This window comes from Lytechinus pictus, chromosome 5, assembly GCF_037042905.1.
Source record: "Lytechinus pictus isolate F3 Inbred chromosome 5, Lp3.0, whole genome shotgun sequence".
Classification (NCBI taxonomy): domain Eukaryota; kingdom Metazoa; phylum Echinodermata; class Echinoidea; order Temnopleuroida; family Toxopneustidae; genus Lytechinus; species Lytechinus pictus.
Genome location: NC_087249.1, coordinates 46,825,461 through 46,852,595, shown reverse-complemented (window position 1 = coordinate 46,852,595; position 27,135 = coordinate 46,825,461). Strand labels below are relative to the sequence as shown.

At 35.6% G+C, this 27,135-nt stretch overlaps 2 protein-coding genes across 2 annotated transcripts in view; one reads left to right on the top strand and one right to left on the bottom strand.

Annotated features, from left to right (window-relative positions):
* Positions 1-2,712: 2,712 nt before the first annotated feature.
* Positions 2,713-5,593, bottom strand: LOC129261176 (thiol S-methyltransferase TMT1A-like). Its single transcript, XM_054899238.2, has 2 exons — positions 4,966-5,593; positions 2,713-4,294 (listed from the first exon to the last, which is right to left on the bottom strand). The coding sequence occupies exons 1-2, from the start codon at positions 5,482-5,484 to the stop codon at positions 4,058-4,060; spliced, it is 756 nt and encodes a 251-aa protein (XP_054755213.2). The 5' UTR covers positions 5,485-5,593; the 3' UTR covers positions 2,713-4,057.
* A 7,319-nt stretch (positions 5,594-12,912) lies between these two features.
* The window catches only part of LOC129261177 (ATP-dependent DNA helicase Q5-like), a 29,222-nt gene continuing 14,999 nt past the window's right edge, over positions 12,913-27,135 (top strand). Inside the window, 8 exon segments of the mRNA XM_054899239.2 lie at positions 12,913-13,710; positions 17,249-17,448; positions 18,206-18,646; positions 19,169-19,386; positions 20,809-20,980; positions 21,527-21,618; positions 22,414-22,647; positions 23,223-23,361. Of these exon segments, the coding sequence (XP_054755214.2) occupies positions 13,437-13,710; positions 17,249-17,448; positions 18,206-18,646; positions 19,169-19,386; positions 20,809-20,980; positions 21,527-21,618; positions 22,414-22,647; positions 23,223-23,361 (1,770 nt within the window). The 5' untranslated portion in view covers positions 12,913-13,436.

Below are 27,135 nucleotides of genomic sequence, written 5' to 3'. Positions count from 1 at the left end.
TTAAAGTTTAATATCCAGTTTAGCAGATTCAGGCAGTAAGTTGTGAAAAGTAGCCCTTGAAAAAGAAAAGAAAATATTTTGCTTGAATGCAACTCTTAATCATCAAATACAATTTATCTCTATATTTCACTCTTATCATTTGCTGTAAAATACCAAATGGTAATTTGATTTTCCTGCACTTTGTTCTTGAAAACACTCAAGGTGACAAGGTCCACTATTACACAAACAAATAAAAGATGGCAATATGATATTTCAATTATTGAATAGAACATAAGTAATGCTGGTGGGTTATGAATCTGTTTCTACTGTATGCATTTATACAGCGACAACCAAGCCTCTTTTTAAATGGCTTTAAGTGGAAGTTCACCCTGAAGAAAAGTTTGTCGTAAAAATAGCAGTAAAAATAATAAAAAAAACATGTGAAGGTTAAAGATAAGAGTTATTAGATTTTAAATTTTGGATTTGTGACGTCATAAACGAGCAGCTGCCCCATACATGTATGTTATGTAATATAAATGCATAATATAATTTCATTATTGGTTTGTGATGACTTATTTCTGTTTTCTTTTGAGGAACGGGTGTGAAATGATTTATCTATTGATATACTGACGGTACAGTAACCACTTTCAATTTATTGGTAAAATGACATTTCATTGATTTTTTACCATACGATACATGTATGTAGGAAACCTGCTCGAATACAGTATGACATCACAAATCCAATAATTAAAATCCTAATAACTTTTTTATCCTTTGATAGATTTGTCTCAAACCTTCCGAAATATTTAATATCATTTTTTCAGCTATTTGTACAAAAAAATTATTGTCAGGGTGAACTTCCCCTTTAAAGACAGTGTACACATACATGTAGTACTGTACGTAGTGTACACTCATTTCAGTATGGTACATGTAGACACTGTACATGTAATATGTGCCAAAACATGGTAATGTTACCCCCCATCCCCCACCCCCATATATTATTCATGTATTGTACTGCATATTATTATATAACATTTACAAGATATTTTCCCAAGGAAAGTTGAGTTACGAGAATGCTTTCTTTGTTTTAAATGCGTAGGGCAAGAGATTGAAGAAAAAAAAAAACCCACAAACTTATCTGAACTTGAAGCATACCTGCAACTTCAACCAAGTAAACAACATCAACGACAAAAGAAAAAATCATGGGAAAGTACTCAAATGTTTGTTTTAACTTACATATTGCAATGATAGAATACATTGGTGTTGATATTAGTTACTAAACAAATTTGAAAAAGTTCACTGAACAATGAATAAAAATACACAAAATTTGTCTACCTGTGTACTTCTTTGGTTAAAATCTACCATTTTCAAATGTACATTGTAGACTTAATCAATCATAATATATCTGGGATTTTGTACACACAATGTTTGAAATACAACTTGCAATCACAACAAATTACCAACAAATTACCAAAAAAAAAAGAAATTACAAAAGAAAGTTTACACGTATGTTAAACAATATGGAAGTGCCTTTTAGCCTCAAATACTATGAATTTATGAAATGAAAAACAGTATACTGAATTATTATAAAAACAACAAACAAATTTCAATTTGAGAATTCAAGAAAATCTTTTTCACAACTCGTGCTTCTAATCTGATTCAACACTTTACATACATGTACAGTGTACATCATTCAGAGTTGTATGGAATTGAATGATCTCTGCTTGCAATCACTGATGTTTATAATGGGACCCAGGTCCTAATGTCTACATGTAATTGCTTTTTTGGGGTCTTTTTTGTTCCTTATATGTATTCCTACATGCAGCTGCTTGTCTGGCTTTATGACCACCTATTTTTCTTTAATTTAGCTTTAAATACATTTTTAAAATTACGCTGCACAATTCCATTGCCACTTTTGGATTAGAGTATTTATAATTTAGATATGCAGTCAGTCATGCAGGCATGCACAGACTACAAAAAAACTACAACACTGTTGAGAAATCCTATTCAAAATCACATTCACATATTCGGGGACAATTAATACGGTACCTAAAAATCTGAAAATCACACAGTGCGTTCTGGAGTTCATGCTTTAAATACTCTCTTGATCTATGGAGCAAATGAAATGCATGATCCAAAACAATCTCCAATTGTATATATCTTGTGATTAACAGTGCATGGTCTGTCACATCACAATGCACATTTTTAACAATTCCATTTTAACATTATTTGCATTAAAATACAGAACTGGAAAATAAATGCAAGTTACAAAATCAGAGGTAATATTTTGTTTGTGTTACTCGCATCAATGTTCACTTTTGAAATGTGCAGTTTGCTCAAAATTACTGCACTTGCACAGTACACTGGATTTTGAAAACAAAATGTTTTGAAATGTTTTGAAAAACTTGTACTACCATTACTGCACTGTCTGCACACATCAATGCGCATACAGTATTTTTTGCAGAAAATCATATACTATATCATATTCATATTACTAGAAAATGAATTTCACACAGTGCATTACACATGGAGAGTAATTTTTGAATCCGAAATGTCAGGATCATGCATTCTGTTTCATCTTAAACATGGAATAAGGACAAATGGCATTCATAATTTTTTTCTATCTTTTTTTTAATCAAGAATATTTGTAAGATATCTGATACGAAGCAGCAAAAAAAATGTTTTATCAAGGTGAACCATTATAAAATAAAATTTTCTTAGTATTTCTTAAAAAAAAATAGATTTTAACTTTCTAGCTTTATAATATGGCTTCCAATGCCCTTTCTGATTTTAAAAATAAACCTTTGATTTCTACATTACTTCTACTTGAAGATACTCAAACATGTCATAAACTACAACAATAAAGTTCACATCAACGAGGATTCAAAATCTATATTCAGAGTCTGAAAGACCATTATCAAAGAATACAGTGGAATGTGTTCAACAGAGGAGCTATCGACATGTACCACACACCAAGTTGGAAAAGTTCATCAGAACACAAATTTCACATTTTCTGTATACAGTTGTATTTGTAGAGCAGTTAAAAACATGACTTTACCAAAAAAAAAACCCCACTAGCAACCTTAATACTTGTCATTTTACTACCACTTTTTTAAAGTAGATAAATATTCACTTTCCAAGGGGGTCCAACCTTGTTGATAAAGTGAAAGGAATTAAGATAAGAAAGAGAAAATGGTGAAAATTTGAAAGAAATCAGACAAGTCAATAATGAGAACTCCGTCACAAGTAAAATATGTAGGGCAAACTCTCCCATTTGACATCCTTGAACATGCACCCTTTCCGTCCATCACTTTTGGTACAAAATGACACACAAATACAAGTGTAGGTGTATAGTATATACTTTTAAGACATCATGGACCCGTTTCATAAAAATTGTTATAACAACAAATTTGCGATAACAGTTTAAAGCTACTGAAATCCTTCGATTTGATTGGCTGGTCGTAAATACAAAATGTGCATTTGTTATTTATAACAAGTCTTTATGAAACAGAACACATATCATTATTTTGGTCCATATACATACATGTACCAAGGTTTTTAACAGGCAAGTCCTTTACGAACACAGAGAGGTTTCATCATTGCCTCAAATCAGATTAAAAGTGTCATGATTTGCCAAAGACTTATGATTGATAATCAAATCTCAGATTGAAGAAGGCACTGGTCTGATGTAATTATGTATTTATCTATTTTGTTTCTGGCAAAAGGAATGTTACATACAAAATTGAAAGACCCATCGACAGGTGGCCAGGGGTAGCCAAAAGGACACTGGTTCCCATTCCTATTTAATACACCAACTTCATAATTTGAAAGCAAAGAAAAACAATGAAAAGGGGGATCCATCCACTACACTGCAAGCCTACCTGTATACTACCAGTATATTGAATGCAGCAATCTACGGTCCATAAACAATAAATTAATAGCCCCCCTCCCTCCTGTAAAGTAGCCCATCAATTGCAATTGGGCTTAGAACAAATCAAAGTGTCCCCCCCCCCCCCGCCCGACATAATCTCTTAGTCCTCAATAATAATTACCAGGACATCGGAAGGGTATCTGGCAACTACTTCGTCGCACATCCGAACACATGAGATCGAAAAAGACGTGGACACTTGCGTATATCCATCTTGGTATATTGCACCTTACCGAAGCTAGCCCGGTCAAGAGAAGCATAGAAGGTATTGTTGATATGACATCCAGCCAAGGAGTAGAAAAGAGGGGCCAGGATCCTCTGAAACAGATGGGTCCAGCTGTTCTTGGTGTGTGTCTGCGTGTGCTCAATGAAGAAGAAGCGTCCTCCCTGAAGGAGCAAGACAAACCAAACAGAATTGGTATTACTTCTATTTTTCCCCCAGAATACTGAAAAGTGGCAGGTATAAACTGGGCATACATGTAGCTGTATTCATTTTTTTTCCTGGTTGGGCAAGATTCATAAAATTTTTTGAAGAAACCCGAAGCACCCTAACTTCTATTTCTAATGGGGGCACTATGCATTCTCTACTGGAGTGAAATGGAAAGACTTTTGGTGAATTTGTGAAAATTTCTTTAGACCCAATTTAAAATAATGTAAGGTTTTAATATTTTTGGGTGGCAGCTCCCATGGCATATATCTTATATGTAATAATGTAGACCTCTAGTGTTGTATTTTTTTTTCTGTTAGAACACGTTTAAACTTTATTGTAGGCCTAGAATGGATTGCAAATATTTTTAACATGTTTATTTCAAATCTTCACTTGTCTTTCCATTACGGTCCACTGACCACTGTCAAACTCTAGTCTTGAGGACTCCATTATGTTTTTTTTCATATAAAAATATGTCAAAATATATATTAAAAAAACATCATCATGGAGTCCTCAAGAATAGTCAAACTCGAGGTTAAATGTTTATATTTTGGATCTACAACTCTTGAACTACAAAGAGATCAGATTATCCCAATAGCATGGATAAAAAATATAACAATATCTTAAATACCGGTTTCAGAATCCGATAGACCTCGCGAAGCACAGCTTCGATGTCTTTCACCGAACACATTGTGAGAGTACTAACAACTGCATCCAAACTCGAGTCCTCAACATGTCCTTTCAGATCCTCAGCCCCCATGCTCAAAAACTTTGTAATTTCCAGCGATGGGTAATTAGCAGCATTTTTCGTCACACTCGTCTCGAATCTGGAATTCGGCTCGACGACAGCAAGACTGGTGTTGGGGGGATAGAAGGCAAAGTTCTGCCCGCTGCCGCACCCGATCTCCAAGGCCCAAAACCGCTGGTTGCTGTCGTCGCGAGAGTTCAAGAGTTCAGAAAATAGTTTTTCCTTCTGTTCCTTGATGATACCGTGGTGCCTTTTCGACATTATCGGACATATTATAGCAAAGACAATCGGATGGAGCTTCAAGCAAATAGAATGCAGAATTCTCAAAACAATGAACAGCCCAGCCAGAGGGACGACATATTGCTGGAAATATCCGGACATTTTGGCATCAATTATCGCCATGTTTCTCCTTACACGGTACAACGAACGCTGTATGTATTTTGCACACGTTTTGCTTGCAATGAACAGCGTGGTGGGCGGAGGATGCAGTTGTGGTGGGAGGGGCTTGCGAAGTGGGCGGTGCCGACGAAAAGATCTCATGTTTGTAATACACTGCTGCAGGCTGTAGTGAATAATGTCTTGTTTTGATAATTGATCCTTCAATCAAAGTTAATATTTTTCCTAAGGCTCGAGGTGAATCTGGAGAAGACTTTCTAAGATAACGAAATTATACTAGATCTACGCATGCAGGTCGGGATTTAATCCTCCTTTTCCATGCGGAACCATCTTGGGGCGTCGCCGGCGTCGCTCCCGGGGTTAATTGCTCCCCGCCACTTGCACAAATCGTAAGTATAACCTAATATATGAAAATATGGTTCATTTTTCAATCCAGCATAACCCCGGGCACTCTGGTCAGATGTAGGCTTCTAAACCCCTCAAAATAGTTTGGAAATCTGACTTTGATCGATAATCCCTCCTCGGTTTTGGTGATCATTAATGTGCGATCGATACCAATGAATAGATCACCCTACATGATACAATTTTTATGGTTCACATGGAGGTGCAGTGCCGTGAAATGTGGGGCAAGGTCAAAATTCAAAAGTTGCAAGATGACACAATATTGAAAGTCACTTTTCTTTTTTTCCGTGGTGATCATGGTGATGAGTGTGCTTCTCAGTGGTTTCTTTTGTTTTCATGCACCTTAACATCATTATTAACATGGAGATCTGTGAGATAAACATGATTTGAGTCGTGGTTTGAAATACCATGCATGTTTGCTTGTGCGTAGAGGTGTGTTTGATTCCATGCATGTAAATGTGGATGAAGAAACCGCTGAGAAACACAACTTTTGAATTTTGACCTTGCCCCACATTTCAATGCACTGTTCCTCCATGTGAACCATAATCATTATCATGTAGGGTATTATTTTAAAGAGAAAGTTTTGAATGCATATCGAAAACTTGCATACAGTGTACCGGACATGTAAAAACATAGCAGACGACGTTTGCAGACCTCGCGATCATCGTATGACTAGTGGTGTAGAATGTTCCATTGTGGCTTTATGGGGAGATAGCATTACAGAGGGATAAAATGTATACACAAATAATGTTTCAGCGTTGATTCGCAATATTTTTTGTCAATTTCATAAATTATCGTTGTTTGAACGTTTAAAACATCATTATGAAGTGAAAGGATTAAGCAAAACTTTATTTTCAGACTCACCTTCATACCAATCTATTGTAACATCGTATTTATTTCTCTTTAGTTTTATGACTGTCATACATGTATTCTCAAACTAATTTGAAATTGCAATTATTCACAAATTACATTGATCTGGTTTATATTTTTTTGGTCTTATAATTATATTATTCAATTTGTCTTGCTATTTACAATTTTTTTTATATACATATTTTCTTCTTTTGAATATGATGATATTTTAAAAGTGTAAATGTTAATTTATATATGTTTTTAATACTCGCAACTTTGCTGATTTAATTTTGACGATCATAGTTTTACAATGTATTAATTTCAATCAATTTTAATCTTTTTTTGAGATTGTCCAAAATTATTTTTTCTGGCTTTATTTGTTGATTATTTGTCTAGCACTAGAATTGTGATATATTGTAATCTTTTAATAATATACATGTACATTTTTACTTTGTAAATATGATAATATGAGTCTTCGGACTTTTGTCATGTACCATTTTCACAATAAAACCAGAATTGAATTGAATTGAATTGAAACCTATGCAGTGGTAAGCTAGGATGCACCCCTCGTATACATAATGGACCCGTCACGAGTGTAGGTTTGCTCTTCGGATATCACTATCACAACGAAAATCTCCTCTGATTTGATGATAAAAGTGCACTATTTCCTTATTAACCAATCTCCATGGTTCTTTCATGAGTATTTGCCTTACAATGTGCCCTCTATTATAATCTGGGCGGAAATTCTTGATACATCACCCGCCGATGTGACGACGGATATATTCCAACCGGGTACTATAAAAATGCCCCCCAAACCCATTATCCAGTGGCGTAGACAGGTTCGTACACCTGGGGGGGATGACTGGGCTGCCAACGCTAGTGAAGGCGCGAAGCGCCCGAGCGAGGGAGCGAAGCGACCGAGCGGGGGGAGGGTGTGGGAGGGGGGGTGTCCCCCCTCCCACGGTATGGAGCTTTTGCAATTTTGAACTTGAAATCGTGCAATCTGATGCATACTTAATGAGGTAAAATAACACACACAAGCGCGCACGCACACACACACACACTCACCCCCCCACACACACACACAGGTGCGCGCACCACACACATACTACGCCTTGAATGGACAGACATACATCGACAAGATCTACACACCGTGGCATACGAATACAGAATGGACTGACACATAGTATTGCATATTGAACCACACTACGTATTTATTTATCTCTGTGAATTTTGCTGTTACACCTCTTCAGAAAAAAAACCAATGTCAACTGTGTACACGCAGGTATAGTCTTTGTTGTCTTGATATGGGTATGTGGTTATGAATGAAAACAGCCTCTGTGGCCATTTGTGAATAGAACACATAAACAACAAACAAATAACAATATGTCTGTTCATTATAAAGCATAATGAGTACGTACATACTATGCTTTTTTTTACCTCAAAGAAACAGGCATAGTATCCATAGGTGGATATTGGCTGGCGGCTCATTAACATACATATACAAAAAACATAAACAGTATCACTATGATCCATGGAGTAACAATACTGCTCTGTAAGTTTGTGAAGAAATCGGAACCATAACGGCATTGCATCGTTTCAAATTAGGGCATTATTTACTTCTATTTGATCTCAGTCTTATAATAGTAATAATAATAATAATAATAATAATAATAATAATAATAATAATAATACAAATAAAAAATAATACTAATACAAATAATAATGCTAATACTAATAGGTTCCTTTTATCTCGCATTTCAAGACAGGGTAAATTCACACTGCGCTTTACATGAAACAAACTTCTTTAAACATTTCAAACTTATGTCTTCATGCATCAATCAACATACTTTAAATGAATACAAAACAAAGTGCATCTTAAATAAAACAAAAATAAATAAATAGTTAACAATATAGAAAAGATGTAGCTGCTGCAAGCTTAACAACAAACTAATGTATACCAGTCAGTCCTGATATCAGTATTAGTGTAACAATAGTCATGAAGTTGAACAATTCATGATTATACATAATTATATATGTTTGTTTGAATAATACTTGTTATAAAGATAGTAGTATGGTACTCTCTGTCACGAATTATTATGTATACTGTTGTATCACATTCATTTTCTATTCTGTTTTAGATTGCGCTGATGCATTTTGCACACAATGTATAATGCCTATAACACGAGTGGGCCAGACCACACATGTATTTCAATAAAAACCGACTTGAGAAAATAACGTGTATATAAATATATAGATAAATAAATAAATAAATGCATATAATGTATATATATATGTATAAATATCATATACCTGTAATATAATCTGATATAAACTAATAAATAAATAAATAAATATAATACATATCATATATGAGAAGGTATTGCTAGTACTCGGTTCGTGCCTGAAAAGTAGTCTCGATGAAAAGAAAAAAGTTGTTGCTTCATTCCCATACCAAAAACAGCTTGATTAACAGTTGCTAATCAGATAATAGAGACATGCGGTAAGTTGGTAAACTTACTTAAGGAGCATTCATGGCTCAACAAACAAACATATCGGTCTCTTAGTCAGTTTTACTTTTGTAGTCTTGCAAATTTGTGTCTTAGAAACCAAATATCTTGCGCCTCTTTTCGTTCCTGCCCAGTAAATACTTGTAAGATTTTCTTTTTTTTACCGTCTGAATTGGCTTTCACCGTGTGAATGCGGCTAATAACAATAAACACAATTACAATAATGATGAGGATTATTATTATCATCATCATAATTATTATTATTATTAATATTATAATTGTTATCATTATTATTATTACTATTATTATCATCATTATGACTTATTAAGTAACCAAATATCATTCCCCAAAACCTGGGGGGGATGATTGTACATGCCATCCCCCCCCACCTTGTGAGGTGGGGGGGATGCATCCCCCTCATCCCCCCCGTTGTCTACGCCCCTGCCATTATCCCAATACATATTCCTGACTATGGATGGTTTTGAGTGATTTTAATGTAATAAAGTGCCATATTTCCCACCAGTTGAATTACAAAAAAATTATAATCATCTGATAGAAGAAGTTGTTAACATTCATTTCAGGGGGGCGGAAATTCTATATGAATCAACGCTTGTCCTTGATACACATTTGTTTGTGAAAAAAGGGTATGATGCAAGGGAATTCTGCGTGTTATAAGGGTGCGCGCGTGCAGCGAGGACCTTCTGTCCGCTAGTTTTCCATATGATATCAAATATGCATTGTGTAAAATTGGGAGTTGGGAGAAATTTATGGCCAAACTCAGATTTCCAAAAAATTTTGAGGAGTTATTTGCAGATAACTTTCTTTATAAAGCGAAAAAATGTTGCTATTCATCCAATTTATACCACATGACTTTGTATTTTTTCAATGTTATGTTATTTTTTGGGTCATCCCGACCCTTGAATAATCATCTTCTGTATTTATACATGTACAGCTTCCCGTTTATAATCTTTGTGTGGCATATGCCGGGGGCATTATGTATGACAGTTTATTTCACCGAATAATGGAAGAGTTTATGAGGGTTATTTGTTGGTTTATTTCGAATCATTATTAAAGGTCAAGTCCATGCCGGAAAAATGTTGATTTAAATCAATAAAGAAAAATCAACAAGCAGTGGCGTTACTACGGGGGGGGGGGGGGGGCATGGGGGGCACGTGTCCCCCCCCCCAAATCTGCTGGCCAAAAAAAAACGGGGAAAAGGAGAAAGGAAAAGAAACGTAGTGGGAAAGAAGAAACTATTGTTCATTATAATGTTATATTATATTACAATTATGTTATGTTACTGTATTTTATATAAAGAATTTTTTTTCTTCATAATTTTATGAAACATAATTTGCTCAGGGCCTATGTCATCATTGTTCCTGGTGCTCGCATTGTCTGTTTAACTAGATATAATAGATCAAATATTTTTTCGGAATACTAGTTTCAAGTATATTGAGAGACGTGACGTTGTCAAATTAAGTCAATATTCACCAAATATATTTCCTCGCACTTCGAGCTATTATTGTTATATATAGTGACATATGCTTCTTTTTCATGACTACTTAAAGTGATCGCCCCATTTTAAGGTCTTAATATAAAACATTTCCTGTCCGTGCTTACGTTCGCATTAAAGGATTGGTGAGATATGTCTGCTCTTCATGAATTCCTACAATCAGTCGTTAAAATGTCCCTTTTTCTGATCTGAATATCAAAAATTTTCAGCTCGCGCTTCGCGGTCGCATCATTTGGTTTGTAAAATACATACGGTCTTAGTAAATTCCTACAAACAAGCTGTAGTATGTCCCTCTTCAGGTCTGAATTTCCTATATTTTCAGCTCGCGCTTCGCGCTCGCAATATTTGATTAGCCTGAGATACGTATGATAATCATGATTAGTGACTATATACAAAAAGTGGTTCATGTGTTTAGATGTAATTCTAACCAAATCAGCAAGCGCTTGGCACTCGCATTAGATGACTATGGTGAGATATGTATACTCTTCATGGATTCCTAAATATAGTCCTTAAAATGTCCCTGTTTGGGGTCAATATATACAAAAATTTCAGCTTGCGCTTCGCGCTCGTATTGTTTGTTTAGCGAGATCGGTACGTAACATAATTTTATGATAACAAGAATTTGCTTATAATGTCCCTTTCTAGGTCTGAATATCAAAAATTTTCAGCTCGCGCTTCGCGCTCGCATTATTTGATCAGTGAGATGCATATCCGTTTAATGGCACTGTCCTTAAAATGTCTCTATTATGTCAGTATACCTGGCAAATGAGTGCGCTTCGCGCGCTCATTAAGTGACTTAAATTTTTACTGGTGCCCCCCCCCCAATGTCGTAACCCACGGTACGCCACTGTCAACAAATATAATGCTGAAAATTTCATAATAATCAGTCAGATATAAAATAAGAATGTTATGACATTTTCAAGTTTCGCTTATTTTTTTCGCTAAAAGTTATATGCACAACTCAGTGATATGCATGATGTCCCTCACTCACTATTTTATTTTGTTTTACTGTTATATTTCGATTTTGACAGGTTTTGACAATAATGACAAAAACTTTATTGAACCATAAAATGTTAAAACAATTGTAATTCCACATGTTCAGGTAAAAAGAAAACTTTGTTTCACATTTATAATAATGAGGAGACAATTAGAATATTTCATATATCATAATGAAAAATGAAAGAAATAGTGACTTAATGTCATCAGTCGCTTTATTTGCATACCGACCAGGAGGTGCATATGGCTTGTAAAATTAAGTGACACTTCAAAATGTCAAAAACTTTCTTATTTTACATCCGATTTTCAGTGTTATCCTTGTTGGATATTTCTAATTTCATAGTTTTTGTAAAGGGTAAACTTGCAACAGAAAATTTATTAGGGGAATTAGGCCTGTATCTTCACGAATTATAAAAAAAGGGGCGACGCCAGGACATTCAATAGATTTGGGGATGGAGGGGGGGGGGTTACAATAGTACATTTTCTATATTGCAGAAATAATTATGATGGAGTCCCCTCCTTTAACACTTTCGTCTATTTGTTTCAACTAATAGTCTTTTGTTACTTGATTAAGTTAAAGGCCTATAGGGGGCATCGCCCTAATTGTCTATACTTATACAAAAAGTGAGCAACTTGTGGCTTCAGTTCTTAATTCTTACTCTTTCTTTTTTATTCCCTTTATTCGGTGCCAGTGGCATACAGATATAGGGGGGCCTTGGGGAAGCTTTTCCCCCCAAATTTTCACGACCAATAAAAAAAATAGAAAAGGAAATTAATTAATGGTGAAATATGATATTATTTTTGAAATACATGTCAAAATCTATCACGAAATTTGATTTTTGTAATGAAAATGTCGCTCACAATTTGTTCCAAATTTCGCCTGATACGCCAGATCGGCCCCGGGATCGCCCCTCAATTTTTTTGCTCATAATTGCGCCATAAATTTTGGTGCATGTGCATGGAGAGCTCAGAAAGATTTTCTTTCTACCGGCCTCCATGATGTGACCTTTTGGCTGGACTCTCATGGTGGTCTGAGTATTCGTTTGGCTCCTAATCGGATCTGTGCTGTGAAAGAGCAATAAAGACAATTTTTCACAATGTCCGAGTATCTATAAACTGGCACCATTGCGGCACCCCCCCCAAAAAAAGTTGTTGTTGTTTGCTAGTCTGCCCTTAAGGTATACTTACTTTATTAAAGTTGTACAACGTCTCATTTTTACGTTTCGTCCGAGTAAGATATATATAAAATCAACTAAAAAAACTTTAAATATTATGTAGGTTGATAAAATATGTAGGGATCAATAGATTTCAGATCCAAAAAGTGAGGCGGCTAAATTTTCTGGAAATTTTCTCTCTGTCATAAGAAGAAGTAACACAAGACACAAGACTACGATAACCCACGTAGTTCCGACTTTTTGGATCAAGTTAAGTACGTGCATGTCGTCAGCGAATTCAGCTGCAATCCAGCCAGCTGCTCGCACTACATGCTAAGCTCATCTCCCCGCACTTCTCGGCGTCGATGATCTATCGCAATTCGCTACCTTGAGCATAATGCTGATTTACCTTTACCCAACCAACAACGAGAGAGAGACCTAGACCATGATTACATTTCGGTGTCAGGCACGTTTTATCTTTTCTGGGTGAAAGGTATTGAGTCCCACTCACTCATTGCTATTCAAACTTCCAAGATGCCGAAGGTTTCAAAGAAGAGCACCTCGCGCTCGCAAGGGTCTAAAATCACAGATTTTCTGACAAACAAGACGGACGTTGATTCGGGAGCGAAATGTTCAACTGCGGGAGCCAGCATATCGTGTCCGAAAAAGATACCAATTGACAAGGTCACAGTTGATCCAAAATTGACCAGCTCTTTTGCTCAACTACAAGAAACTCTAGAAAATGTGTTTGGTTATGCATCCTTCAAATCAGAGCTGCAGAAAAAGGGAACAGAAGAAGTATTTAAAGGTAAGCCACAAGCCTGAGTGACATGACATTCATGACATTGACAAGGCACAACCAAAATAAAATATCACTCAGTGACAGTATCACTAGCCAGGCGGCTTCTAGAGAGTAAAAATCATTTACTAACGTAACTCGTAAGGTTACTCTCATACGAAGCCAGGCCTTCTATCTCATAGACCCACACAAAGGAAGCCAAAACCTGAAACTTTCACCCCCGAGATTTCTACTTTCCTTCTAAAAGATCTAGCTCTAATTCAGAGTCTAAATCATGTACATGGGATAAAACTTCATTTCCGACATTTCTACGCTCTCGTTATTATTTTTAAAACAAGAATTCATCAAAACAATGAAAAAATATTGTGAAAAGACGGAAGAGACTTGCCTGATGTTTACGCCGCCATCTTGTTTCTTATTGTACTTCCCCAACGTTGCGGGACGCTCGGGGAGAATGTGCAGATTTTTTTTACAGCAAAAAGTAGATTTTCATAACTTACACAAAATGCAATGAATGGGACTGTGAAATACTTTTTTTTAAAGTGCAATGCGCTGCTATGTGGGGCAAGGCATGCCCTTGAATTATACATCATTTTATTCATAAAACTTCAAAGTTTCTCATGGTATAGGTTTCTATAGGGTTTTTCCTCCTCCTTTAATGGCTTCATATTTGTTTTATACATGGTCATGGGTGCACAGTCACAGACAGATACAAATTCTGAAAGTGGCATTTTCACTGAACTCCCTACCGCCAGTACCGGTGTCAAACTTTCATAGGCAAAGACCTTACAAATTTGGTTGTGCCTCTATTCTACAAACAGCTTAGACCAAAAGCTTCAGTCTCTGTATTTTGGTTGTTCCGCTGAACTGCGTTGGCTCCACTTAGTCTTGAGGACTCCATGATGATGAGGTCAAGTCCACCCCACAAAAAATCGGATGTAAAATAAGAAAGTTATGACATTTTTAAGTTTCGCTTATTTTTCACAAAACAGTTCTATGCTCAACTCAGTGATATGCAAATGAGAGAGTTGATGATGTCACTCACTCACTATTTACTTTGTTTTTTATTGTTTTAATAATACAATATTTCAATTTTTAAGAATTCGGCAATTAGGACCCCCTTGCTTGAACCACAAAATGTTAAAATAATGGAATTACACGTGTTCAGGGAGGAATGAAACTTTGTTTCACATGACAATGACGAGAAAATAAAAATATTTCATATTTCATATAATAACATACAAAATAAATAGTGAGTGGATGATGTCATCGGTCCCCTCATTTGCATGCTGACCAGGATGTGCATATAACTGTTTTGAAAAATTAAGCGAAACTTTTAAATGTTATAACTTTCTTATTTTACATCCGATTTTGATGAAATTTTCAGTGTTATGCTTGTTTGATTTTTCTCTTTCTATTCAAATTAGCTTTTTGTTGGGGTGGACTTGTCCTTAAAAAAATTTGACATATACTTCTTCATCAGAAGTATATGTCAATTTTTTTTAAAGACATCATCATGGAGTCCTCAAGACTAGGCTCCACTCACCAATACATAGTTAAATGTCAGAAATTGTTAAATAAATCCCCAGAAACGATGGTTATTCCTGTCTACATACAGCTGTAATTCTCAACATTTTATTGGGCAGTCTTCCTCAGCTTCCTTCTTTGTTTGTGAAAATTCAGTAGCCAGCTTCAAGCCTGTGGTGCAGAAAATCCAATTGCACTAAGACTGCGCTGATTCTTTTTAACCGCATGTAGAATAGATCTTCCACAGCACTGTAGTACTGTACATACTCCTGCACAATTCTACAAGTACGATGATACACCAACCTGGTGGACTGTACTTTAACGGATGATGATGATGAAAATGTTAGATCTCTGCATCTTTCTGAACGTTTAGAAATTTAACGTTATTTGCTTTAATAGACTCAACTTATACTATAAGTTATAGATTGGCAAATGATGGTTAATTTGTCACAAAACAAATAAAGGATGGGAAGAATTGGAAGAAAGTGATCGGTATCGCACTAGACCAATTGCATTTAGATCCTAGTGGTCTACTTATATCTCCAAACACTTTTCATGAATTTAATCTTTTATTTCTATTAAACAATATTTTCTTAAAATTCATCAAACTTCTACAATAAATACGCTAAGACTGTATACCTAGCCTGGCCTGGAGGCTCCTGGAGAGTAAAAGTCATTTACTGACGTACATGTACTAGGCTTACTCTCCATGGAGCCTGGGACACGATTGCATTGGCCCACACAAACCAAGTATTTTGGAGACAACAATGTTGCTCCAAAGTCCAAAATACTTGTTTTCTGTAGGGTTTTGAGCCCAAACTTATGTAAATGGGCTACAATAATAGGTTGCAACTTTTAGCCTACACTTGTTTGTTTTTATGTTACAATAAAGCTTAAAATACGTGAAAATATTAAAAGTAGAGGAGCGTTTTAATTACAGATGAATATTGTCGCCATCTTGTCTTCTTTGTGATTGCATCTTAGCGATGCGTCTATAAAGGGCGGCAAAATCATGAGCAGTGCCGACTTCCAAAGATTTTAAGAAATACTTGCATCGGCCGATAAATTTCATCGGCCGTACAATACTTGCATTGGCAGATAAAACATCATAATATACAATTTATGATATTTATCGTACAAACGTATTTGGAAAAGTTATCAAGTAAAGTCTCATCAATAACAAAATGTTAGGCAATAGCCAATAGGCCTAACTAAAGAATAGAGAACAAAATTGAAGAAGATTGTAACTATTAAATTCATATTTTTGTGTAATCCAAAGACAGAATGGTTTCAAAATGTTAAAGTGTCTTGACACCCTATCCCCCATCATACTTACATAAAAGGTGTAAAATTTTAGCAGAGATCAGTTTTCCTTTTTTACGAGAACACCTTCCAATTGCACCCTCTTTTACACGTTAACTGATTTTACTTTTGTAGGGACAGTTGGAAAATGAACAAAATCACTGATCTGCTTTTTTTACCATATTTTGTTATTTTGAGAAAATATATGCTTTGAGAATGTGTTTGGCCCATTTTTATTATCTTTCTAATAAATTTCCCTTTGGAAGGATGAACTTGCAAAATTCTAATAGAGTATGAAATTATTTTCTGACGCGTTAATTTGCATGTTTGGTTATTTCGGTTACTACGTATATTTAACCAAAAAGTATTTTTTCCCTTGATCAAAATTCTGTAAAATATGAAAAGAATAATTGGAGGTACATGTAGGCCTATATAACAGGTTTTTTTTTCTTTCTTTTCTTACAGTCGTTGAACAACTTATATGAAGAAAATAAGTTTGATTGGTTGAGGCATGATACAGAATTACAATGACAAACTTGAAATAGAGAGAGAAATAGATCATATGTACAGAAAATAGATACAGAAATAGACCGTATTCAGAAAATCAAGAATTGGGTGACCAGTATTTAAATGTATTTAATAATACCCTCCTTAATCCTGGCTATGATCAATCTGAACCCTGAAATCATTCATCTTCTTCAATCATCATCTTTTTCAGGGAAGAAAGATGTGTTCATATCTATGCCAACAGGAGCTGGAAAGTCCCTCTGTTACCAACTGCCAGCAGTCTGCAAGAAAGGCATAACTCTTGTCATCTCTCCTCTCATCGCACTCATAGAAGATCAGTTGTCCCATTTAGATGAAATCAACATCAGAGCCGAAAGTCTCAACTCCAAGATCCCTGCGGCCAAGAGAAAGGTATGGTACTTTAGAGATAATATTTATGATAATAATAGGTCTAAACAGTTCATCTATAGCGCATATCACATCTCTATGTGCTTCCAAAGGACTTTGATGTTATTACCCCTGCTTTAGCTTGGCGGCTGTAATTACTTACAGCGCACACACATTTCAAGGAATTTACCTCACCTGGGTCAAGTGCAGCACACTGTGGATGAATTCCTTGTTGAAGGAAACTACGCCATGGCTGGGATTTGAGCCCTCAATCATCTGTTTCAAAGTCCGGATACAAGTCCACTGGGCCACAACGCTCCATTTGAGAAATGGGAATTGTCACATTCTCAAATGAGAATCTTTCCCTTTATCTGAGGTAAATGAGGACCTGGCAAGATTTATCCCTCAAATGCTTAGTGTAATATAAAAGGATGGCAGGCTGAAGCAAGGGGTAATGATATCCAAGTTCGTTGGTAGCGCAGAGCATACATGTGCCTACCAACTGTTCTTATTGAATTGGAATATTCATATTTGGGGGAAAGGAAAATTGCCATTTTTACCAGGTGCTTTTCTACTTTTTTTGGAAAAATTTGATGATGTACAGTATTAAAAAGGAGATTTTAAGAATTATCTTGTTTCTGGAAATTTCTTAGTAATTTGTTCCTATTTCCTGTCATAGTCTCAAGGTATCATAATGTAACATGTGCTTTTAAGAACTGTGTGTTATTATTACACACATATCAATAATATTGAGAAAATTTCATTTTAAATTCCTGAACAGATGGTGATCTCAGACCTTTGCAGCAAAAAACCAAAGATCAGGATGCTCTACATCACCCCAGAAACAGCAGCGACCTCCACCTTCAAGACCATCCTCAAGAACCTTGATAACAAAGGGTTGTTCAGTGGAATCGTAGTGGACGAAGCCCACTGCGTGTCACAGTGGGGCCATGACTTCCGACCTTGTTACCTCAAGCTGGGGGCACTCCACAAGGCGTACCCTACCGTTCCCTGCGTCGCTCTCACCGCAACGGCCACAGCGAAGGTCCAGAAGGATATCATAAATGAGTTGCATCTGAGAACCCCCGTTGTCGAGTTCAGGGCGTGCTGTTTCCGAGAGAATCTCTTTTACGATGTGATTTACAAGGATGTCCTGGAAGATCCCTTAGGTCACCTCAAAGACTTCGGGATGAAGCTGCTGCAGAAAGATGAAACTCTTGGGGTAAGTGAATGAGATTGGGATATTAATAAAGAAATCCACCTGGTTTGTCTCAAAGATTTTGGCCTGAAGCTGCTCCAGAAAGACCTGGCTATTGGGGGTAGATCAGAAAATATAATGCTTTTACTTCATAACATTACTAAGTTCCATTTCTTGCTTTGTTGAAGTGGCATAAAAAGAATTAAGAATTGGGTCTGGACTATACAGTAGAGTACCAAAGTGTGATTTTTGCTATTTTCCATCTTAGTATTTCAGCATCTTACCGTATTTTGGTAGAACATGATTAAATAGTTATGACAACCAAAAGTTGGTGGATGGGGGCCCAAGATATGACCTCATGAATACGCAATCAACTCTACTGAAATCATTGTATTATTGGCCTGGTTCTAAATGATGTGAACCAGGTAAACAATACATAGACAGACTTCAGCTTGAATGAATAAACTGAATAAAGGCTTCAAATAATTTATTTTCCTGAACGACCAGGCCCGCCCAGAATGAAATATTTTCTGTTTATGCCTCCAGGATGCGTCAGGCTGTGGAATCGTCTACTGCCGGACCAGGGACGCCTGTGTCACGGTTGCAGGGAGCCTGAGCCGACAGGGACTGACGGCGCGGGCGTACCACGGAGGAATGAAGGCTGCAGACCGGACGTCGGTCCAGGAACAGTGGATGAATGGCAAGGTCAAGGTCATCGTAGCAACCATCAGCTTTGGAATGGGTGTAGACAAGGCGACAGTGAGGTAATGTTATGTGATGATAAGACCTGATGTGTGTTTCATAAAGCTGTTTGTTACTGGTGATCCTTTTTGTGCAACCTCATATGTACCTATGTTGCTGACTTCGCACATAAGAACATGTTCCAGTCACACGTAAAGTCGTTTAAAATTACGAACAGCTTGATGAAACACCGACCTGTATCTCAAATTTAATGCTTTATCAATACTCAGAGCTGCCAACCGTAATTGTGAAACAATCCCATTCTTTATTTCTTTTTATCCTATTTTTCTATGAAATTTTTAAAAACATATAAAAAATCATCATTCTTACAATTTCAAAAATCCTATTTATAATGGAAATAAATCATATCTAGTGTCACTTTCCCCTTTTATATCCCACTAAAAAGGAGAAAATCCTACTTATTTGGCAGCTCTGAATACTTGATCAATACTTCTATGGGAAGTTTAACTGAAAACTATATATTTATCAACTCCAACTTTCTTTACAAACCGTTACCCATTCTTCTTCCAGCTAAACCACTGTGACACACGATCGTTGTTTGGGTTTCTAATTTTCAGTGACATCTCTCATTCTCACTAAATAGCCCCCTCCCCCCAATTAAGAATAAAATTTATGACATGGTCAAGGACTCAAGTTTGTTGAGCTGTAGAGTCTTGACCAACCATTCAGGGTTCACGTGAGAACTCTGGTCAGTTTTAGATAATATACTTACGAGATAACAACTTGAAGTTTACAGATAGAATATTTGAGCTTAAAGTGATCATTTCACTTTGTTCTGATTTAAAAAATTCTCCTTTTGGTTCCTGAAAATGGGCTAAACATTAGGCTTATAGTGTAAAAATACCATCCCCAAAGTTTCAAAGTATTATATTTACAGGATCAATTTTAAAACCTTGGAGATGTAAACCAAAGTTTGAAATAATTGGGAGTTGGTCTCAATGACTATGTGTATACAGGGAATCTGTGCACCACAACACATTAATTCTAGATGAACACATCATGACCTACATACAGTGTGTACAAGGTATACACTGAATGTACAGTGCAGCTAATAGTGTGTGTATAGGAGATACACAAATACACACAACAGAAGGCAGTCAAAATAGCCAACAGACTTTTTGAATTGGAGAAAACTGGTCATAAGCTGAACCCGTCTACTAGACGGTTCTCAAAATCAGGCTAATAAATTGCTACTTGTATCTAAATTAGAGTTTTCCATCCTATATTGTGGTCTGTTTCAGAGTTTTTGAGGACAAATACAGGCACTCATACGCACGTTTCAACCCAGTTTGAGAATTTTTTAAATCAGCTGCTCACAAAGTTAAACGATCCCTTTAATACAGAGCTTATTATTTACACCGACAACATCAGAGTATTTGAGTATACTAGTCACAGACTTACTCCCATATATTTGTATCATGCAGATTTGTGGCACATTACAACATCCCCAAGTCTATGGCTGGCTACTACCAGGAGTCGGGTCGAGCGGGACGCGACGGTAAACCTTCTCGATGTCGTCTCTATTACTCGAGGCAGGAGAGAAATCAAGTAGCTTTCCTGATCACACGAGAAATAGCATGTGCAAATCGCAAAAAGGTATGAAAATAATGATTGTTAATTGATTAATAACTTGAATGATTAATTGATAGGTACGTCTGCCGGTCACATGACATTTGCTCCAATCTTGATTTCTCAGAAGGCATAGGGTTAGAGTGAGGATTGTATTAGAGTTTTTGGTTCAGAGTAATGTAAAGATACGGAATAGGGTTTATTTAGATTTAATGTCACATTTTACGTTTATCTCAATGTGCAGATTTTCCATGGGAGTAATTGTCACTGAAGCAACTCTCATGGAACCTGTGTAAGGTATTTACAAGTCTTACCTCAGTCAGATGTGACTTTAACAAAGGCAAACTCTGATCTGTTCATAAAAAGCGATTTTGTGCACAACCAAGCATGGTGTAGTGTAAATTCACAAATGTTCAGTCCAACCATCAAAATATATCAGGAATCGGGATCAACATAGTAAAATCAATATTCTTTTGCACACTGGAGATGAAGCCGAGACATGGGGATCCAAATGGTGTCTGGCCGTCGTCCGATGTATAGTTGAAATATCTCATTTCCCTTATGTATATCCAGAGAAAGGCGAAGTATTCGGCATCACCCGTCAAGCCCAGCAAGGCTCCAATGCAGAGTTTTGAGGCACTTGTCAAATTTTGTGAGGAAGCAAAGTAAGATGAAAACATTCAGGCCTCAATTCTCGAATGAGGCTTTAATATTGGAGGGGGTACAAGACCATAGACAATGCAGATTTCATGTATGACCGGCTTGATTTAGAATGTATTTACCGCCCTCTGCTTCTAGCGTGCATTTATGATTTAACCTTTTTCAGTGTACGCTCTGAATTATGTGTAAAATCTGCATAGTCCATGGCTCTGTACCCCTTTATGACAAACTTTTGTGAATTTGGCCCTGAAAGGTTATAATTGTCATGAGAATTAGAATTTAGTCAAATAATTTAAAAATTCTTTGATCTTTTTTTATTTTTTTTATTTGAGAATATGTTTTTTGCCTCGATATAGCACTAGATTTGTGTTTGTTCACTCTACATACTGAAGTAAAATTACACATTGTTCTTGAAAAAGGAAAATGTGCATAGGGACATATAGATACGATTACATATTATGATGATTATTATCATCAATTGTGGAGATTTTAAAGTTATAATGAAAATTAGATGTTTAGCCATATTACAAATTTTATTTGGAATAGATCAAACATTATTATATAACCTTGTTCAGATGAAAATTAATGATATCTATTAAATGGAATTGGCATATTTAACATAGCTCTGATTACAGTTACCTGTATTTTATTTCTTGCTGTATAATTCAATTCTAATTTTTTTCTCTGTACATTTTATTGTATTATAAAGCACTTTGATATGGAGTTCATGAAAAGTTAGGTCATTATTATTATTATTACTATTACTATTATATAATTTATTTCTGATATTTTCTTATTAGATGTAGGCATGAATCCATTGCCAAGTACTTTGATGACAAGCTGCCCTCGTGTGGCAGTATGTGTGACGTCTGCAAGACGCCGCAGGTCGTGAAGAAGCGCATCGACGAGATGCAACGTGGCATAATGGGTGGACCAGCGAAAAAAAATCACATGGGACGGACATATATAGAGAAGAACCCCCTCAATGTTCATGATGATGAATTGTACGGTGGTGGCCGCTATGGTAGAGATGTGTAAGTATTGTGTTTATATACATACTATTCAGTCTTCTTAATACAGGGTAGCCCTTTCATTAACAATTGCATTTCTAATAAAGGGCCCTGTCGACAGGTACAAGAGTATGATGTAAAAGGAACCTCAGCTTCTTGCAATAATTGTATTTTAGAACTTTAGTTTGTTTAAATATGATTTTTATTTTACGTTAAATTTGCTGGAAGAAGAAATGCATTCGTTTGAATGTACTTTTGTTCATAATTTCATTGCAGATATTGGCTTCAGCAAATTTTATAAACCCATTATTTTTTTTCTTCTGTTATTGGTTAAAAATCAATTCAGTTTCCTGTTTATAATGATGAAAAAAAAGCTTTTCTAAGGACCAATATTTTCTCATCATTTTGACACAATTTCGACACAATTTCTTCCAGAATTTACTCTCATGACCAGGAGTTAGTTTCATCTTTGATACTTGGATTTTGGTTCGTGGACTTTTCAAAATTTATTTGTGAAATCAGATCCAGAGATGTTGTTTTGTTTTGTAACAAGGGATATATAAAAATATGAGGTCCAGTATTCTATTATTCCTTTATAGTACGTACGTTGGCATGAAGAGAAAGCCTACTGACTGGTCTGACGATGATGACTACAATACAGATGAAGATGATGACGATGACGGTAATCGTTCTGGAATGAGAGATCTTGTGCAATCGGAATTCAGGAGGAGAAAAAAGGTAATTAATAGGTGTTTAAAAACTTATTCCATCACAGAAAATACCTGGCATCTTCTGATCAGGAATTTTACCTCATTCAAGAAATGTAGTATGCTATGACATTGTGTCATTCTACACTTTGCCACTCTCCAACCTGGCAGGAGACATTCCTTGAAATACTTGTATAATGCATTGTAAAAGTTAGATGTTGTAGTAATATTCAAGTCCTTTGGAAGCACATAGGGTTAATGTAATATGCCTTTTACAAGAGCTCTTTATTATTGTTATTATTGTCTATTAAACCAAATCTAGCCCCCTGGATCCGCCACTTTATGTACAATGTTTGGGGAAAAATGACATTGATAATGATGTGATGATGATGATAGTGATGATGATGGTGATGAGATAATGGTGATGTTGATGATGGTGAGGGTGATGATTATAGTGATTATTGTGATGACAGTGGTGATGGGAATGATTGGGTTCCAGGACAATTGCTCTGGAGACAATTGCTAAGGGGGCCATTGCTCCGATAGAAAATCTGCATGATAAGCGAAACATAAAATCTAACCTCCCAAAACTAAATAAACCCTAATCCTTATTTTTCATTCATTCATTCATTTATTGATTCCATTTTTAAAACAAATAACATAATATACATAACAAATGTATTCGTAAACATAGTGTATCAAAGATCAAATTAAATATCTAACATAAGTATTTAAACATAAGGTACACTACAAAATGTAAAAAAAGTGAGGAGCCTAAATAAAAAGCAGAGCTTGTAGAAAATTAGGCTCCCATTGGGAGAAAATATAAGTTGTTACTTTGGGTGAACAAATGTGGAAACGGAATACATATTTATTACATTGAATGTTTTACACAAAATATATCGAAAGGCATCAAGTAACCAGAAAATGATGAAGTAGAAAAAGGATAACAATAGTAAGATAAAATGAAATTGGAAAACGACCAAAGAGATGGAGGGGGGGGGGGGGGGGAGTCCAGGGATAAATAATAAAGAGTATAAGAAAGAAAGAATAGAAAAACATAATTATGATTATTAGTATTATTATTATTTTTTGCAGTTATCAGTACGATCCAGCATTGTACCTCTCTAAGAGGTATAACTTAAGCTTGCGTTTGAAACAATTGAGAGAGGGGCTATCAACCAGTTCGTTATTTAGGCTGTTCCAGAATTTGGGTCCTGTTGTAGTAAAAGTGCTATTTGCAAAAACGGTTCGGGTTTGTGGGAGGTGGTAATGATTAGCTTGTCTAGTTGAATGGGAATGTATTAAAATGAAATTGCGTTGAAATAATGGCTCAAAGGCATCTGCTAAATTGTCATTCTTAAGTTCGAACATAAATATACCAAGGTTGTACAAATATAAATCAGATATTTTCAAGATTTTGCAATTATAAAAAAGGTTGTTTGTATGAGCACGAAATCCAGCGTTATTGATTATTCTTATAACACGCTTTTGGACAATGTTAATTTTATCCAAGAGGGTTTTGGAGCTATTGCCCCATGTTAGAATACAGTAATTGATGTAGGGCAAGATTAGAGCAGAATAAAGTATACGCAACACATGAAAGGGTACAAAGTGTTTCAGTTTGTTTATCACACCAGTGTTACGAGATAATATTTTACATAAGGAATCAATCTGTACCCGCCATGTTAGCTTACTGTCGATATATATACCTAAAAATTTGGTAGAATCTACCTGGGATATGCTTTTATTGTTTATAAGTATACTACTGGGTAAAGTGGAAACCGAGTTGCTGAATAGCACAAAATTAGTTTTATTAACGTTAAGCAACAATTTATTGGCCTGTATCCAATCAAAAACAGCTATTAGTTCAGTATTAATGATATTTAAAAGAGTATTGGGGTTATGATGGGAGCAAAAAATATATAAAGTCATCAGCAAAAAGAATAAAAGATAACACTGAAGAGGAATTCTGTAAATCATTGATATAGAAAATAAAGAGGAGCGGGCCTAATAATGAACCTTGTGGGACTCCACATCTAATGGTTTGAGGGGTTGATTCAACACCATAAATATAAACATATTGTTGTCTATCATGAAGGTAGTCCCTGAACCACTCCAAGGCCTTTCCTCGAATTCCGTAGTGAGACAACTTGTATAGCAAAATATCATGGTTATTGGTATCGAAGGCCTTGGAGAGGTCCAGAAAAATACCCGCAGTATGTAACTTGCTGTCAATAGCTCTGGCAATTTTATTGATGAATAACAAGAGGGCATGTGTTGTTGAATGTTGTCTGTGGAAACCAAACTAAGAACCAGAAAGCACATTATTGTTATTTAACAAAATCAAAAAGGCGAGAGTAGACAATTTTTTTCTAGTATCTTGGAAAAGCTGGTTAAAAGAGATATAGGGCGATAATTTCCTATGTCATGTTTATTGCCTTTCTTAAAGATAGGTATGACCTTGGATATCTTCATTTTCTTTGGAACCGAGCCAGTTGTTAAAGATAAATTAAATATATGTGTTAACGGACAGACTATTTGGCAAATGACTTTTTTTAATAAGGCATTTGTTACACCGTCATATCCAGGGCTTTTCTTAAGCTTCAGGTTGCTTACAATATCAATAACCTCAGTTTCTTGAACAGGAAGGAAAAATAAACTATGAACAATTTTGTTACGTAGGAAAGAATGAAAGGGGGAATTGGGAGTAGGTATGTTTTCTGCAAGATTAGGTCCTATGTTAACAAAGAGTGAATTGAATGCGTTGGCAATGCTAGTCTGATCGTCAGTGCATGCGCCTTCAAACTGGATGTCGTTAAATTCATGACTATCATTATTTGTTTTATTTAAAACCTTATTAATTATTTTCCACGTACCACCAATGTTAGATCTAAATAAAGAGAATTGATTTGAAAAGTATTGTTCTTTTGCCATACGTAGAGTAAAAGTTAACTTATTTCTGTAAAGTTTGTATCTCATTTTGTTAGTTTCGCTAGGATTTGCTTAGTATTTGCAGAATAATCTGTTTTTCTTATTTATAGACCTAAGTAAACCTTTGGAAATCCAGGGTGATCTGGGTATCTTCTTATAGTTTCGACGAGCAGAGCATTGAAGGGGTATGGTGGTATCAAGTGATTCAAAGAATATATCAATAAATTTATCAAAAGCTAGGTCGGAATCTTAGAGATTAAGTATCGGTTGCCAGCTAATAATTGAAAGACTTTCTTTAAATCTACAGGTATTAATATTGTTCTCAGATAAAATCTGAAATTCGTTGTATTTAGATTTTTTTGGTGGAGAGGAATGTTTAATGTTTGATATGAAGGAAAATATTGGGAAATGATCAGATAGATCAGAGACAGTAATTCCAGAAAGGGAAGGAGAATGTATATTTGTAAAGATATTGTCTATTAGGGTTGACGAGTTATCAGTAACTCTAGTGGGCCTCGTGATGGCCGGAGCGAATGAATGTGTGAGTAAGATCTCAACAAAGTCTCTGCAATTTGAACTTTGGTGATATTGAAATAAGTTGATATTAAAGTCTCCCATGATAAAACACGGTTTGTTACTGATGATAGGTGAGGACAATATAGACTGAAGTATAGATATAAACTGTGAGGAATCAGCATTTGGAGGTCTATAAATTTCACCTATGATAATGTTTTTATCACAATTCAATTCAACGAAAATACATTTTATATCTTGAGTCATGTATGTTAATTCAGGTCTAGTATAAAAAACTAGCTTATCAGATATATTGATTTGCCTTCCCTATTGTTGCAAATAAGCTTGAACCCTTCTT